This window comes from Lithobates pipiens, unplaced genomic scaffold, assembly GCF_037356315.1.
Source record: "Lithobates pipiens isolate NorthernLeopardFrog02 unplaced genomic scaffold, aLitPip1_a1.2 Scaffold_35, whole genome shotgun sequence".
NCBI lineage: Eukaryota > Metazoa > Chordata > Amphibia > Anura > Ranidae > Lithobates > Lithobates pipiens.
This window is the reverse complement of record NW_027507811.1, coordinates 18,967,835-18,985,737: the sequence shown is the minus strand read 5'-3', so window position 1 is coordinate 18,985,737 and position 17,903 is coordinate 18,967,835. Positions and strand designations below refer to the sequence as shown.

Here is a 17,903-nt window from a genome sequence, read left to right as displayed (position 1 = left end):
TTCCCACAAATAGAGCTTCTTTTGGTGGTATTTAATCACCTCTGCGGTTTTTATTTTTTGCGCTATAAACAAAAATAGAGCGACAATTTTGAAAAAAACGCATTATTTTTTACTTTATGTTATATATCCCCCAAAAATATATAAAAAAAACATTTTTTCCCTCAGTTTAGGCCGATACATATTCTTCTACATATTTTTGGTAAAAAAAAAAAAAAATCGCAATAAGCGATTATTGATTGGTTTGCGCAAAAGTTATAGCGTTTACAAAATAAGGGATAGTTTTATGGCATTTTTATTAATATATTTTTTTTACTAGTAATGGCGGCGATCAGCGATTTTTATTGTGACTGCGACATTATGGCGGACACATTGGACATTTTTGACACATTTTTGGGACCATTGTCATTTATACAGCAATCACTGCTATATAAATGCAGTGATTCCTGTGTAAATGACACTGGCAGTGAAGGGGTTAACCAGGGGGTGGCAGTGTAGGGGTTAAGTGTTCCTACTGGCGTGTTACTAACTGTTGGGGACTGGGCTTTAATTTAGTGAACACTGATCTCTGCTCCAATCACATGGAGCAGAGATCAGCGTCACTAGTTGCTAGGCAGAATGGAGAAATGCTGTTTACAACGGCATTTCTTCATTCGGCCGCTCCGTGAGACGATCGCGGGTATGCCCGAGGCGATCGAGTCCGTGGGTCCCGCAACTGGACTCACGGGGGTCCCGACCAGCGCGGGAGCGCGCCCCCGGTGGCGCGCTCCCGATGGCAGGGTGGCAAATTTAAAGGGACGTACAGGTACGCCCATTTGCCTGCCCGAGCCATTCTGCCGACGTACATCGGCGTTCGCTGGTCGGCAACTGGTTAAAGAAGATCAGGCTGAGCTGTATATGGGTATTCTACTTCTCCTGTGGATCAACTGCCGCTTTGAAATTTTTCTTTCTCTTTAGGGTGACTTGGATAGACACATATACATTTCTTCATCTAATGTAAATAGATACTTTATACCCATATAAGAAAATAAAAAAGTCAACAGTTTTTGTATTTAGTGTTGATTACTTACTTGTGTCTACATGTAGAGAAGATCCCTCCTGTTTACGTTCCATAATCATCTCCCCCTCCTCCATAGACTGCTGATCTCCACTCACCAACCTCTCTTCTTCTTCTTCTTCTTCCTCTTTAATCTCAGCTTTGATGTCTTTCCGTTCTTCACCCTGAACCCCAAAGATGACAGAATACATATAAACAGGAGCAAGGCATTACAATAAGAGAATGTCCTCTGATAGCTTACTATTATTCAAAAGTTGCAGTTGCTCAGTCTCATCTACCTGATGATGGTGGGGGATGGTGTAACCTTCTTGTGAGGAATCCCGTGAGTACAGAATATGAGGACATCTCTCTGGTGGGTTCCCATTACTGGATCCATCTGTAGGAAACACACACACTGACTGAATACATTGTTTCTATGTGTTTATCAGATGATGGGGGATCTAGGTGGAGCCTCCGTACTGCTCTCTCCTTTACAATAAAGTCTCCTCTTACCCGGTGATGTGAGGGGCGGCTGATTGTCCATCATGACGTCCTTGTAGAGATCCTTGTGTCCTTCTAAATACTCCCACTCCTCCATGGAGAAATAGACAGTGACATCCTGACACCTTATAGGAATTGAAGAGAATCATTGACCGTGTGTGTGATGGAGGATATGTAGACATGACATTGCTCTGTGTGCACAGCGGCCCGGGAATGTCTATATCAGTGATTCCCAACCAGGGTTCCGTGAAACCCTAAGGTTCCTCCAGAGGTTGCTAGGGGTTCCTTCAGCATTGGGCACTTTCTGCCTCTCAGATAAGTTCCCACTCACACCATTGATCTTTTTAGGTATCTGTAAAGAGGTAATTCTTCCCAATGACCACAAGTGTAAGGACCATTCCTCTCACTGACCATCACACTAATGTATCATAATTTTTAGCAGGGGTTCCTAAAGACCCGAGAACTATTTCAAGGGTTCCTCTGTGTTGAAAAGGTTGAGAATGGCCGGTCTATATTGTGAGCCCCGTCCTATAAGTGTCACTGGACACTGCATGTAATGTGCACATTGAAACAAACAGAAAAGACTGGCACAAGAACAATTGCCATAGACAGTTTGGGATCTAATAATAAGAAAGTGTACTATCATGAGAAAGGATCCATATGAAAGTACACAAAATCCTGGGAAGTAAAAGTTCACAATGTCCTTGACGTTACAAGAAAATACACTTGTGGCATCTCCCCTGTGAGTGAAGCAGTTCTCTGCCTTGCGGTGGATGGAACGCAGCATAGAACGCGCTCGGCCTACTCGGAGCTGAACTGGATGTGACTTCAGGGCATGGGGACGTCACCTGATTCGCCCCATGCCCTGACATCACATCCGGTTTTAGCTTCAAGTACCCCGAGTGCGTTCTATGCTGCGTTCCATCCACCACGAGGCAGAGACCTGGCTAGCTGTCACATCTATCCTGCCGATACCATATCGCCAACCACTCACTATGGAGATCCCACAGTGGCCCAGGACATTGATTACCATGCTCTTTATTCTCTCATGTTATGAGTACCCATTTGGCCGTTTGCATAATTAATCTCCTATGGCTTAATCTCTACACTTCGCTTGGTGCACCTTGTTTTTTTCCCAATGCCAGCCAACTCTACCAAAATAAAAAAAATCCTATTGGGACAGGAACATGAATAATCAAAAGTGCTCATTTTAAAGGCTTATATGCAAGTTATTGTCATAAAAAGTGTTTGGAGACCTGGGTCCTGCCCCAGAGGACATGTATCAATGCAAAAAAAAAAAAAAAAATGGGTGACCCAGCCCCCCTCTGGCATCACGGGGAAAGCCATAGGGAAGTACCTGTGCGCCAGAGGAGGGTGGGTTCACCAGGTGGCCCCGCCCTCCGTTATTTAAGAAGTTTCAGACAAATCGAAGTGTCACACGGCTGAAGGCTCCCACAGAGGCGGATCATGTAGACAGAGCGGAGGAAGAAGTCGGAGCAAGGTGCGGGACGAGAAGAGCAGAGGAAGAAGAAGATGGAAGAACAAGAACACGAACCAGAAGAAAGAAGAAGATGAAGAAGAAGATGGAGGAAGAAGAACACGAAGGAAGACCAGAAGAAAGAAGATGAAAGAAGAAGCAGAAAGAAGAAGAAATTAATAAAAGGACTTATCAAAAACTGTCTCTTGTCTTTTTTAACCTTTTTGCCACCTTTTTTTGTGAAGTGGTAGGGGTACATTTGTACCCCATTGCAAATTCACACCCTTGCCCGCAGACCCCCACAACCACCAGGCAAGGGTTGCGGGCATGAGGCCCTTCTCCCCATCAACATGGGGACAAGGTGCTTTGAGGGGCTACCTCAAAGCATCCTCCCAATGTTGAGGGCACAAGGTCTGGTACGATTCAGGAGGGGGGGGGCGCTCTCTCGCCCCCCCTCTTTTCCCGCGGCCTGCCAGGTTTCATGCTCGGATAAGGGTCTGGTATGGATTTTTGGGGGGACCCCACGCCATTTTTTTTTAAATTGGTGCAGGGTTCCCCTTAAAATCCATACCAGACCTGAAGGGCCTGGTATGGAATTTAGGGGGAACCCCATGCATTTTTTTTTTTTAATTTTGGTTCGGGGTTCCCCTGTGGGGAAATTCCATGTCATTTTTATAAATGAACTTTTATGTGTATTTTGGACAGACAATTCATTATAGCCGTGAGTAGTTTTAAATGACATTTTTTCCTTTAGAAATGTAATTTTGCTGTCAGACTGTTCTAAACACGGGAAACATGCGCCCCTTTACAGGCATACTATAGACACCCCACAGGTACGAAACTTAAAGGAATATTTCACTTTTATGGTTTCACTTTAAGCATTATTAAAATCACTGCTCCCGGAAAAAAATGCATTTTTTTGCATTGATACATGTCCCCTGGGGCAGGACCCGGGTCCCCGAACCCTTTTTATGACAATAACTTGCATATAAGCCTTTAAACTTTTCACTTTTGATTTCTCCCATAGACTTTTAAAGGGTGTTCCGCGGCTTTCGAATTTGCCGCGAACACCCAAAATTGTTCGCTGTGCGGCAAACAGCCAATGTTCAAGTCAAGTTAGATAAATGGATCTATATATAGGATGTATCCGGTCTATAAATCAGAGGCTCTGGATGGACAGTTGGATAAATGGCTCTATATTTAGGATGTATCAGGTCTATAAACCAGAGGCTCTGGATGGACAGTTGGATAAACGGTTCTATATTTAGGATGTATCCGGTCTATAAACCAGAGGCTCTGGATGGACAGTTGGATAAATGGTTCTATATTTAGGATGTATCCGGTCTATAAACCAGAGGCTCTGGATGGACAGTTGGATAAATGGTTTTATATTTAGGATGTATCCGGTCTATAAACCAGAGGTTCTGGATGGACAGTTGGATAAATGGTTCTATATTTAGGATGTATCCGATCTAAAAACCAGAGGCTCTGGATGGACAGTTGGATAAATGGTTCTATATTTAGGATGTATCCGGTCTAAAAACCAGAGGCTCTGGATGGACAGTTGGATAAATGGTTCTATATTTAGGATGTATCCGGTCTATAAACCAGAGGTTCTGGATGGACAGTTGGATAAATGGTTCTATATTTAGGATGTATCCGGTCTATAAACCAGAGGCTCTGGATGGACAGTTGGATAAATGGTTCTATATTTAGGATGTATCTGGTCTAAAAATCAGAGGCTCTGGGTGGACAGTTGGATAAATGGTTCTATATTTAGGATGTATCTGGTCTAAAAATCAGAGGCTCTGGATGGACAGTTGGATAAATGGTTCTATATTTAGGATGTATCTGGTCTATAAACCAGAGGCTCTGGATGGACAGTTGGATAAATGGTTCTATATTTAGGATGTATCCGGTCTATAAACCAGAGGCTCTGGATGGATAGTTGGATAAACGGCTCTATATTTAGGATGTATTGTACCATAAGCAGACACTGCAGTGACTATGGAGGAAGAGGATGGACATGACGGGGGATTACTGGGTGTAAATATAAAATAATATCTTATTACCTCCTCTGCTGCCAGTTCCAGCAATGTCTCTTCTCTACTTCCTCCCAACTCACCTCTCACCCAGAACTTCCTGTATGTATCTTACATCACTTCCTGTCTGTGCATGCCTACGACAGTCAGTGAGATCGCCATCTTGGGTCGAATTTTAAAACTGAAGCCAATTTTTAATATATCGACAGCTTCTTCTTGATGCATTCCTAATTTATTTGATTATGAATAAAATGTGTTTTAAATCCCTAAACAATTTAAACTAAAGATGGAAAAAAAAAAAAAGACTGAATAATGACATTATGTTAAAAGCATGCAGTAAAAAATGTATAACGAATACTTAGAAAATGATATACACATATTTGTGTTTTGAAAATTCTTAGGTACTTTGCTGTGAGTAAATATTGTTGCACCATGCACGTGTGTGAGCCATGTACGTGTATGTACACACAAACTGCACTATGCAAGATATTTTTAGTCAAAGTCGGAGCCAGGACAATAATTCTAGGGCCATCATTCATGGTTTCCTCTAAAGTGATTCCCTGTAAAGGCTTTTAACAATTTTAAGGCTTTGACATGTTTGGTATGTCTTTACTCGACACAACCTCATATTTTATATTTTACAAAATATTGTGTATTATGTTGTGTTTGCATGCACTAAAGCATTTTTTGTGTATTTTTTACTGAAAGCATGAGTGTGATACACCTTTGCGTATATACCATGCCACCTTTTTTTCTGATTTAAAAAAATATATATACAGTATATATATATATATATATATATATATTAATATTTACTCATATGGGGGTTTTAAGTAATTTTCCATTTGAAAAAATTCCCATTGTTGCAAAGTGGTTTATGACAAAGAAAAGACATTACCTCCGCCACCCCCCTCTTCATACTTTGTGATTGGTCCTTCCTCTGTTTCCTCTACCAATGGGATATGACTGATCAGCTGCTGTTCCCGTCTTTTTTCACGCCTCAGAAATAATTAGTCATCACTCTCCCTTGTCCACAATCGGCTCCCCTTCTCATCCTCCCTCTGGCCACCACCAATGTCTCCACTTCTCCCTAGCCATGATCAGCTCCGCTCTACCTTTTCTCCCCATGGTCCAAGATCAGATTAAGTTCCTCTATTTTCTGGCACATCCCTCTGCTTTCCCCATCCATGTCCATCTAATTTCTGCCTTCTCTCTATATCACTCAGTACGTGATTAGCTCATACTCTGCCTCCTCTCTTTTTCTTCCCTGGTCAGATCCTACTCTGTCTTTTTTGGCTCTCCCCATGGTCTATGGTCAGAGAAATTTCAGCTTCCTTTATTCTCTGTCAGGTTCTACTTCTTGCTTGTTCCAACGACGATCATCTATATCAGTGATGGCGAACCTTGGCACCCCAGATGTTTTGGAACTACATTTCCCATGATGCTCCACTACACTGCAGAGTGCATGAGCATCATGGGAAATGTAGTTCCAAAACATCTGGGGTGCCAAGGTTCGCCATCACTGATCTATATTCTCCCTCTTCTCTCCCTTGTCCAGGATCACTCCCACGCTACCTCCTTTCTCCCTTCCGCTCAACTGTGGTCAGCACCATTCTACCTATTCTCCTCAGGTCCATGATCAGAGAAAGTTCAGCCTCCTCTACTCTCTGTCTTCACCCTACTACGATCATCTACCTTCTGCCTCTTCTCTCCCTTGTCCAAGATCACTCTCTCTCTACCTCCTTCCTTCACACACCACCATCTTCTCTCATTCCCTCAACTGTGGTCAGCCCTCCTCATGGTTCACGATCAAAGAAAGTTTACCCTTCTCTATTCTCTGTCAGATCTCTCTGCTTCCCCTAGCTTTCCTCATCTATAATCATCTACTTTCTGCCTCTTTCGCTCTTGTCCAGGATCACTTCCACTCTACCTCCTTTCTCCCTTCCCCTCAACTGTGGTCAGCACCATTCTACCTATTCTCCTCAGGTCCATGATCAGAGAAAGTTCAGCCTCCTCTACAGGGCCGTTTTTAAGGCAGGGCAAAAGGGGAAGCTGCCCTGGGCCCTGTCATTGTTGTGGGGCCCAAAGCTGCTGCCTCATACTTGCCAACTATCCTGGTTTAAATTCCCTTGTCCCTTGAGGTTTTAGTCCCGTGCTGTGTCCCGATATCTCAGTGTGAAGCGCTGCTACTAATGCTGCCCAGTTCTGCCCTATTGTTGTGTAAAGATGACTCACCTGCAGACCCTGTGTTTACATGTAATTTACCAGCATTCATATGTAAATAGGGGCGGCCGGCGGCATTGATATGTATATCATGCCCCCCCCCCCCCAGGTCATATCCACAGTAATCTCTAGCAACCAATCAATAAGCATAAATCATGTGCTGTAACCTCTAGCAACTAATCAGTGAGCCATAATGTGTGCTGTAACCTCTAGCAACCAGTCAGTGAGCGGTAATGGTACACTGTAACCTCTAGCAACCAGTCAGTGAGCGGTAATGGTACACTGTAACCTCTAGAAACCAGTCAGTGAGCGGTAATGATACACTGTAACCTCTGGCAGCGAATCGCAATAGCTGTCTGATCTGATTCAGTAAACTGATTTTGCATCAGGCTGCTATTTAGTGTATGTTTCGGAGCAGGCGGAGAGCAAAACTGTATGGGGGGGCCCCAAGAAAAGTTTTGCCCAGGGTCCAATCAATATTAAAGACAGCCTTGCTCCTCTACTCTCTGTCTTTCCCTTACTAATATCGTCTACCTTCTGCCTCTTCTCTCCCTTGTCCAAGATCACTCTCTCTCTACCTCCTTCCTTCCTTTACACACCACCATCTTGTGGTTCATGATCAGAGAAGGTTCACCCTCCTCTATTCTCTGTCAGATCTCTCTACTTCCCCTAGCTTTCCTCATCTATAATCATCTACTTTCTGCCTCCTTTTCTCTCTTGTCCAGTATCACTCCCACTCCACCTCTCCCTTCCCCCAGCCACCACCACCACCATCTCTACTTCACCCTACCCAGTTATCAGACACATTCTACCTATTCTTCCCATGGTTCATGATCAGAGAAAGCACAGACTCCTCTATTCTTCATCAGATCCCACTGCTTCCTTGTTATTTCCCCAATTATGATCACCTACTTTTTTACTCCTCTCCCTTGTCCAGGGTCATTCGCACTTTACCTCCCTCTTCCCCCAGCCACCACCACCACCTTCTCTACTTCACCCTAACCAGTGATCAGCCGCATTCTACCTATTCTTCCCATGGTCAAAGATCAGAGAAAGCCCAGACTCCTCTATTCTCCATCAGACCCCCCTTGCTTTTTCCCGAAATATGATAACCCAGTTTTTGACGCCTCTCCCTTGTCAAGGATCTCTTCCACTCTTAGCAATGCTCTGCATGTTGCCACTCCAATTATAGGTACCAAAAGGCTTCCTTGAGTCTGCTGTGCTTGACGTTCGAGACCATCTCCCATTCTTGGTCTCGAATCTGGCAAGATGTGGAAACACTTTTCCACGGCCAAGCTGAAACCTCTTCCATCCCTTTCTTCATACTTTGTGATTGGTCCTTCCTCTGTTTCCACCACCAGTGATCAGCTGTTGTTCAGATCTCTTCCACTCCTCAGAAACCCATCACTCTCCCATGTCCAAAATTAGCTCCCGCTGTCTCCAGCCACCGCTAACATCTCCACTTCTCCCCAAGCATGATCAGCTCGACTTTTCTCCCCACGGTCCACAATCAGCGTATGTTCAGCTTCCTCCATTCTCTGGCAGATCCCTCTGCTTCCTATCTCTCCCCCCCCCCCCATCCATGCCCATCTAATTTCTACCTTCTCTCTATATCATTCAGTACTTGATCAGCTCACATTCTGCCTCCTCTCTTTCTCTTCCCTGGTCAGATCCTACTCTGCCATTTTTGGCCCTCCCCATGGTCAATGATCAGAGAAATGTCAGGCTCCTCTATTCTCTGTCAGGTTCCACTGCTTGCTTGCTCTTTCCCCAACTACAATCATCTACTTTCTCCCTCTTCTCTGCATTGTCCAGGATCACTCCCGCTCTACCTCCTTTCTCCCTTCAGACACCACCATCTTCTCCCTTCCCCTCAACTGTGATCAGACTTATTCTACCTATTCTCCTCATGGTCCATGATCAGGTTACTGGAGGATAATCTTCCCTGCTGAACTGGATTATTCGGGTAGTAACACACTTTATGCCTTTGAAGTTGAGAACCAGCAAACCATATCCATGTCCCTCAATTGACTAATGTCCTCCACTGTGGATTTTCCATTCTTGTATATGAATTTTAGACATGTGCACTGACAAAAAATGTGTTTATTTTCGCTTTTGTTTCATTCGTTTTTTTTTGTTTTTTTTTGAAAATTCGGAAAATCGAAAATTCGAACATTCAGAAATTTCGAGAATTTTCACATTTCGAGTTTTCCTATTTCCGAATTTCAAATTTTTGGATTTCCGAATTTCCGGATTTCCGAATTTTGCATTTTTGGATTTCCGAATATTGAATATTCGCATTTCCGAATTTTTAGATTTTCGGAACTCCGAATTTCCGGATTTTCGGAAATCAAAGATTTGAAAGTAGTCCAAAAATTTGAAAATCTGAAAAAAAGAAAGAAAATTAGTTTAATTAACTATTAAATTAACGAGTACGAATTTATCCGAAGTTACGAATTATCTGAAATAACAAATTCCGCATCTAAACAAATGGAACGGAACAAATTAATAATAAATTAATAATAATATAAAGGTTTTATTATTATTACATTATTACGTTCCATTTGGTAAGATGTGGCATTCGTTATTTCAGATAATTTAATTCGTAACTTCGGATAAATTCGTACTTGTTACGTTCACTAACAGACACATTTGAAAGGGAATTCCAATACCTATAATTTAATAGTTATTATTTACAATTAAACTGAATTTTTTTTCTGATTTTCGAATTTCCGAAAATTCGGAATTCAAAAATCCGAAATTCGGAAATTCTAAAATCCGAAAAAACTAAAATTCGAAAATCCGAAAATTCATAATTTTGCAAAATTTGAAATTTGGAATTAACTAATTTGTCAATAAAAACTAAATTTGGAACTAAACAAATTTCACATGTCTAATGGATTTATATGATTTGTAATCCAATTTCAGCAGGCTGATGAGTGTTCACATGATGGCGCTAATCCACTATAAAAATTTTTGGATTGTATTGATCGTGTTTAACCACAGGATGGTGTCATCCATTTCTGGTGTCTTTAAAGTCAATGCCTTGTCTTCTGTACTAATAGCGGGCAGTATATAAAGAATCAGCGTGGTAAACCCAATCTAGTAGAGTCCCCCAACTACATAATTTCTGAGGAAACGCGTTGGACGCGACGTCAACATGTTGGAGCACTGGCCAAAGCCTGGTAAGCATGATCAGCCTGCACTGGCTTATGATGTTTATGAGCCCTAATCTTTTTACATAAATGTAAACCGCGCTGCTTTTGAATTTTGTATTATATCTCCCAATTTTTATCATAAATGTATAGCAGCGCCTTTACCACATTATCGTAATTTGTTAAAAAAAAAAAAAGACTCGTAACGGAATATTGTAAAGCATAGAGCTTTCTTGTTTATTTTAGAAAACCAGAATATCTGATTAACATTTCAATAAAACTAAGATTGAATTTACATCAAATTTTATATAACGGAAGTAAAAATATACATCAAATTGTTTACATATCGGCAGGACCAATCAAAACCCGGCTCCTTCAGTAGAGCGATGATGTGCTGCAGCCAAGAGAAACTTTCAATAAAAGTTCATTTGTAAAGTACAAATTCTGATTGGATAGTCCAACATTTCATTGCCCATGTACTGCTTCCGTGGTTTGTTGGCCGGGTTTTGGTAGGGCTGTCCATGTATTGTCATGATAGCCAGTGTGCTGACGTTCTTTGTTGGCCACTTCTTTCTCACAGTTGCCAGTGTGATGCCCATGCATTTCAACAATTGCCAGTGTGATGCCCATGTATTTAAACAATTGCCAGATTGATGCCCACGTATTTCAACAATTGCCAGTGTGTTGCCCATGTATTTCAACAATTGCCATGTTTGCCCATGTACAACCACAGTTTCATGCTATTGTCTTACTGTAAATTAAATCAGAATTCCAGAAATTCAGCAACCTTGTAAAATTAGTTAAGTCCAACGAGGTGCATGCCGCATCCTGGACTTCTCTATCACTATATCATTTACATCGGACAGATTTATTGCACTCCAGGAGGATACACTTCAGCCAATGAGAAGAGAGAAGCACACAAAGAAGCTATGCCTGCCCCTGCCCTCTGCTGCCCATTCACAGAAGCCTTTGCATTTTGTGAATGAGTTGACATACTACAAAGGCTTCCATGATTGGATAGAAGGAGTGGAGTGCACAGCAGCTGCATCGACTCTACTCTTAAAGGAACTGAGACCAGAGCGTTCAGTGCTGGAGCTTTAGAAGTTATCTTCCTGGAGCACAATAAACCTGTCAGATCTAAATTAAAGCGGTAAATTTAATGAGGTGCATGCCGCCTCCTGGATCTCTATCATTTACATCTGACAGGTTTATTGCACTCCTGGAGGATACACTCAAGGAAATGAGAGGAAAGAAGCACACAGAGCAACTATGCCTGTCCCTTCCCTCTGCTGCCCATTCACAGAAGCCTTTGTATTTTGTGAATGAGTTCACATAATACAAGGCTTCTGTGATTGGGCAGGAGGAGGGGAGGGCAAAGCAGCTGCATCAACTCTACACTTAAAGTAGCCGAGACCAGATCATCCAGTGCCAGAGCTCCGGATGTTATCTTCCTGGAGCACAATAAACCTGTCAGATCTAAATTTAAGGGGTAAGTCCAAGAGGTGGCAGGCACCTCATTGGATTTAACCAATAGTAGGCCTGCACTTTTTACAAATTTGCTGAATTCCTTGAGTTCAGCTTTGATCCCTACAGGTCTATAATTATCAAACCACAGACACTCTGCGATGCGACTACTTGGGTTTATCCTCCCCCTAGAGAATATGAAGCTTGTGGGATTACCAATGTTCCCTGATATATTCGTATCTGTAGAGATCCCGGGTTTACATGTTTGCCACACTCATTACAAAAATCACTTACTCGACACTCGTCTTTAGCCCTGGGCTCGCATGAAGAAGATGATGAAAAACGCGTATAAGAAGATTTATTTTCTGAATAACACATTTCCCACACTCTGGACATGAATAAGGATGATCACCCATGCGATTTTGCAGGTGTGTAAGCATGTCTCCTATGTGAATATAACATTTCCCGCACTCTGAACATGAGAAAGGACACTCACCCGTGTGATATTTCTGGTGTATAAGCATCTCTTGTTTCATAAGGAAACATTTCCCTCACTCTTACACATGAAGAGGGACACTCAGTTGTGTAAATTCTCTAGTGTTCAAGACAGTCTGTATTGTAAATAAAACATTTCCTGCTTTCTGAACATCAATAAGAAGGCTCTCCCGAGTGAATTCTTTGGTGTATAAGAAGTTCTTTTTTCTCAGCGAAACATTTCCCGCACGCCAAACATAAATAGGGACACTCACCTGTGTGGCTTCTCTGGTGTCTAAGAAGGCTTCCCTTCTGATTGAAACATCTTCCGCACTCTGAGCATGAATAAGGACGCTCGCCCGTGTGTATTCTCTGGTGTCTAAGAAGGCTTCCTTTCTGACTAAAACTTTTCCCGCACTCTGAACATAAATAAGGACGCTCACCCGTGTGAATTCTCTGATGTCTAAGAAGGTCACAGTTTTTACTGAAGTATTTCCCACACACCGAACATGACCACGAACTCTCTCCTGTGTAAACCCCCTCACGACTTAATGAAAATTCCTTGGGATTGGATGGGTCTGTTGACTTCTCCGTACTGTGGGATCTTACAGTATGTGATACATCAGATGATTTCCGAAGATTAGAGGGATCCATTGATCTCTGTATATTTTTTCTACTGGCATTTACTCCTGGAAGGTATTGTGGGATGTCATCATAATCTGGAGATAAGAAAGGATGTCCCTCAGAGATATTCCAGACATTGCATCCATCTGAAGTACTCTTTATGCCTTACATTCAGAAATCATGTGTCTATTGATTTTCTTGTGTGAACATTTATTGAACAAATGCCATTGGAACAACGTTTCCACATGCTGTCTTCGAATACAAGGAAATGGATACTATTGTCGTATATCTGGGCAAAGTACACCATTTTAACGTTTGCCATTTTTTTATTAGGAGCTCCTGTCAAACATTGGACCCAAAGCTATGTCAATAGAGATTAACAACAGTCTGACTTTTTGACATATTTGACCCATGGCATGTGTGATACTAAAGTGCCATCTATAGTTTGCAGTTAAAAAATGCTTGCAGAAACTAATGTAGAAAAGAAAAGGTAAAAGGGATATACCCCTGTGGAAATGGCTACCTAAACTTTCTAAATAGAAGGCCAGCAGCACAAGCTGAAAAAAGGGAACTCCATAAGATCAAAGAATGCTGTCTTAGAAAAGACAGCGTGTGGCACAGCTCTTCGTTGATCTTAACAAGTGTATCTCTATCCTTATTGTATTAGAAAATACAGTAGGGAAATAGATTGTATATTAGGGCAAAGTACACAACTTCAACGTCTGCCATTGTTTTATAGGAGCTCCTGTCAAACATTAGACTTAAAGCTCTGTCAATAGAGATTAACAATAGCTTGTCCTTTTGGCATATTTGACCCATGATATGTATGATACTAAAGTGCCATCTAGAGTTTGGCGTAAAAAAAACACTTCTCTCATAGAAACTGATGTAAAAAGGAAGGGGTAAAGGAACACAACCATGTGGAAATGGCTACCTAAACTTTCAAAATAAAAGGCCAATAGCACAAACTGAAAAGGGAAATGCCATAAGATCAAAAGAGGGCTGTGCCACATGCTGTCTTTTCTAATACAAAAAGAAAATATATAACATTGTTGTATATCTGGGCAAAGTACACAGTTTTAACTCTTTTCATTGTTTAAAGGAGCTCTGTCAAACATTGGACCCAAAGCTATGTCAACAGAGATTAACAAATGTTTGACCTTTTGACATATTTGACCCATTGCATGTATGATACTAAAGTGCCATCTAGAGTTTGGAGTTAAAAAAATGATGAATGTAGAAAGGAAGAGGTAAAGGGATGCACTCATGTGGAAATGGTTACCTAAACTTTCTAAAAAAAATAAAAATAAAAAAAAAAGGCAAGCAACACAAGCTGAAATGGTAAACTCCATCAGATCAAAGAAGGGCTGTGCCACATGCTGTCATAGAAAAGACAGCATGTGGGCACACCCCTTCTTTGATCTTAACAATTTTATCGATTTCCTTATTGAATTAGGAAATAGATACAAATGTTGTATATCTGGGCAAAGCACACAATTTCAACTTATGCATTTGTTTTATAGGAGCTCCTGTCAAACATTGGACCCGCAGCTATGCCAATAGAGATTAACAAATGTTTGACCTTTTGACATATTTGACCCATGGCATGTATGACACTAAAGTGCCACCTAGAGCTTGGAGTTAAAAAATGTTTCTCTCATAGAAACTGATGTACAAAGAAAAAGGTAACGGGATACACCCATGTCTATGATGGAATAAACATTGTTGGATCATCATTCCATGGTTACAAGTGCCTGTTTTTATGACTACTACACTTTGCATCTTACTCATAGAGCATTGCTTATAGTTCTTTTTGTTTGTTCCACATTATTCCAGTGTTGTGTCACCTGCACTGAGTTTGATCATTATCAATCACGGATTGTTTACATCACAACTTACACTCATACATGATCCTACAGTCCTTTGTAGCACTCGAGGATGTTTTTTTTTTTCTCTCAACAAAAATTAACTACAGTTGAAAAAAAATACGCGTTGGCTAAGCAGGAATGTTTGGCAACTAAATGGGAGGACAAGCGATTGGATAACCTGGTGGTTCCCGGCTCTCCGAGGCCCCGTCCACACGGTCGGAGAATCCGTCGGAAATGTGTCCTATCGGACCGTGTTGTCGGATAATCCGACTGTGTGTGGTATGCATCGGACTGTTCCTGTCGGAATATCCGTCGGACCCAATTTTCCAACTTGTTGGAAATATTTTCCGACCAACTGGTCCGATCGGACATACTCCGATCATGTGTAGAGAATTCCGATCGGACCAAGTGCCACGCATGCTCAGATCAAATTCCTACATCAAAGCTATTGGCTACTAGCCTGAACGTAGTCCCGTCATAACGAAATTACGCCATCACGTTCTGAAAGATCGGATTTTTCGACAACTTTGTCCGACCGTGTGTATGAGACAGTTTCGGACACAATCCGACGGACAAAATCCGACGGATTTGCTTGGCAGAATGTCCGACCGCGTGTACGGGGGCTAAAAGTACTGGTTGGCCAAGGAACTCCCTACAACTTCCTTAAATATTTTTACGCCCTACTTTGGGCCTCAGGACTTGGGATGATTTATTACTTACTTGTGTCTGTATGTAGAGAAGATTCATCCTGTGTAGATTTCATAATCATCTCATAATCATCTCCACTCACCAACATTTCTTCTTCTTCCTCTTTAATCACAAGATTGAGGTCTTTCAGTTCCTCATCCTGAATAGGGTGGAACAGATTTGTAAAAAATAAACAAAAAACAAGAGCTTACATAGAAGAATGTCATCTAAAAGCACAGAATACATTCTTAGATCTATATGCTATGTCCCACCTACCTGATAATAGTGAGGGATGGTGTGACCTTCCTGTATGGAATCCCGGGAATACAGAGGACGGGGACATCTCTCTGGTGGGTTCCCATTACTGGATCCATCTGTAGGAAACACACACACTGACTGAATACATTGTTTCTATGTGTTTATCAGATGATGGGGGATCTAGGTGGAGCCTCCGTACTGCTCTCTCCTTTACAATAAAGTCTCCTCTTACCCGGTGATGTGAGGGGCGGCTGATTGTCCATCATGACGTCCTTGTAGAGATCCTTGTGTCCTTCTAAATACTCCCACTCCTCCATGGAGAAATAGACAGTGACATCCTGACACCTTATAGGAACCTGACACACACAATGATACAGTCACCATCCAGACACATCCCTTGTCTGTTACTGGATAATGTCCCAGAATTCCCAGAATCCTCCTCACCTCTCCTGTCAGCAGCTCAATCATCTTCTTAATGACATCTAGAATCTTCTTCTCTTTTCTCTCTGATGTCAGGCAGTGAGGCGGAGACTCTGTAATGAGTGACGCCCCACGAAGACATCTGTTGGGTGTTAAAGGATCCCCAGACATCTTTTTCACTATTTTATAACCCTGTGTAAAATGAAAAAAATAATCACCAACGACTTCCCAGAATCCTCCTCACCTCTCCGGTCAGGTCTGTGCTTTATTAATAGAGATAAGAGCGATATCATGTGACCTCCCAGAATCCTCCTCACCTCTCCAGTTAGCAGGTAGATGATCTCCAGGGTGAGGTCCAAAATCCTCTCAGTCACTTGGCTTTGATCTTGGACCATCCTTATCGATTTTGCCATGTGATCTATACAGGACATTCCTCCCTGTCAACAAATAAACTCATAATTTTTTGCACTACACTGGGATGGAGAATGTCTCCACATAGTTCTTATATGTCTCTCTTGGACCTATTACAGGCCTCATATGTCTATGGTCTGAAAGCAGAGATTTCCTTTTAAGGTCAACTCCAACCAAAATGTCTCCTCCTAGGTTTGGAAAGAAGAGTTAGAACAGACATGTCAAACTGATGTTTTAAGGGCTGCATGTGGCCCTCTGACTCGACTCTATGATCCTTACTGGTTTAAGAATAAAAAAAGAATGCAGTTAGATAAATGGTTCTATATTTAGGATGTATCCGGTCTATAAACCAGAGGCTCTGGATCTACAGTTAGATAAATGGTTCTATATTTAGGATGTATCTGGTCTATAAACCAGAGGCTCTGGATCTACAGTTGGATAAATGGTTCTATATTTAGGATGTATCCAGTCTATAAACCAGAGGCTCTGGATGGACAGTTGGATAAATGGTTCTATATTTAGGATGTATCCGGTCTATAAACCAGAGGCTCTGGATCTACAGTTGGATAAATGGTTCTATATTTAGGATGTATCCGGTCTATAAACCAGAGGCTCTGGATGGACAGTTGGATAAATGGTTCTATATTTAGGATGTATCCGGTCTATAAACCAGAGGCTCTGGATGGACAGTTGGATAAATGGTTCTATATTTAGGATGTATCCGGTCTATAAACCAGAGGCTCTGGATGGACAGTTGGGTAAATGGTTCTATATTTAGGATGTATCCAGTCTATAAACCAGAGGCTCTGGATGGACAGTTGGATAAATGGTTCTATATTTAGGATGTATCCGGTCTATAAACCAGAGGCTCTGGATCTACAGTTGGATAAATGGTTCTATATTTAGGATGTATCCGGTCTATAAACCAGAGGATCTGGTTGGACAGTTGGATAAATGGTTCTATATTTAGGATGTATCCGGTCTATAAATCAGAGGCTCTGGATGGACAGTTGGATAAATGGTTCTATATTTAGGATGTATCCGGTCTATAAACCAGAGGCTCTGGTTGGACAGTTGGATAAATGGTTCTATATTTAGGATGTATCCGGTCTATAAACCAGAGGCTCTGGATGGACAGTTGGATAAATGGTTCTATATTTAGGATGTATCCGGTCTATAAACCAGAGGCTCTGGATGGACAGTTGGATAAATGGTTCTATATTTAGGATGTATCCGGTCTATAAACCAGAGGCTCTGGATGGACAG

General features: G+C 41.8%; 2 protein-coding genes across 2 annotated transcripts in view; one reads left to right on the top strand and one right to left on the bottom strand.

The window, feature by feature from the left end:
* LOC143956233 (uncharacterized) overlaps window positions 1-17,903 on the top strand; it is an 89,848-nt gene that overhangs the window by 24,038 nt on the left and 47,907 nt on the right. The gene's annotated exons all lie outside the window — the stretch shown is intronic.
* Window positions 1-17,903, bottom strand: part of LOC143955185 (uncharacterized) — a 54,118-nt gene that overhangs the window by 4,748 nt on the left and 31,467 nt on the right. The window contains exons 8-17 of the mRNA XM_077465276.1: window positions 16,544-16,663; window positions 16,251-16,418; window positions 16,039-16,162; window positions 15,825-15,922; window positions 15,582-15,708; window positions 12,546-13,088; window positions 12,190-12,445; window positions 1,547-1,680; window positions 1,333-1,430; window positions 1,068-1,218 (exon numbers count right to left, since the gene is read on the bottom strand). Of these exons, the coding sequence (XP_077321402.1) occupies window positions 1,068-1,218; window positions 1,333-1,430; window positions 1,547-1,680; window positions 12,190-12,445; window positions 12,546-13,088; window positions 15,582-15,708; window positions 15,825-15,922; window positions 16,039-16,162; window positions 16,251-16,418; window positions 16,544-16,663 (1,819 nt within the window). The remainder of the gene's footprint in view (window positions 1-1,067; window positions 1,219-1,332; window positions 1,431-1,546; window positions 1,681-12,189; window positions 12,446-12,545; window positions 13,089-15,581; window positions 15,709-15,824; window positions 15,923-16,038; window positions 16,163-16,250; window positions 16,419-16,543; window positions 16,664-17,903) is intronic.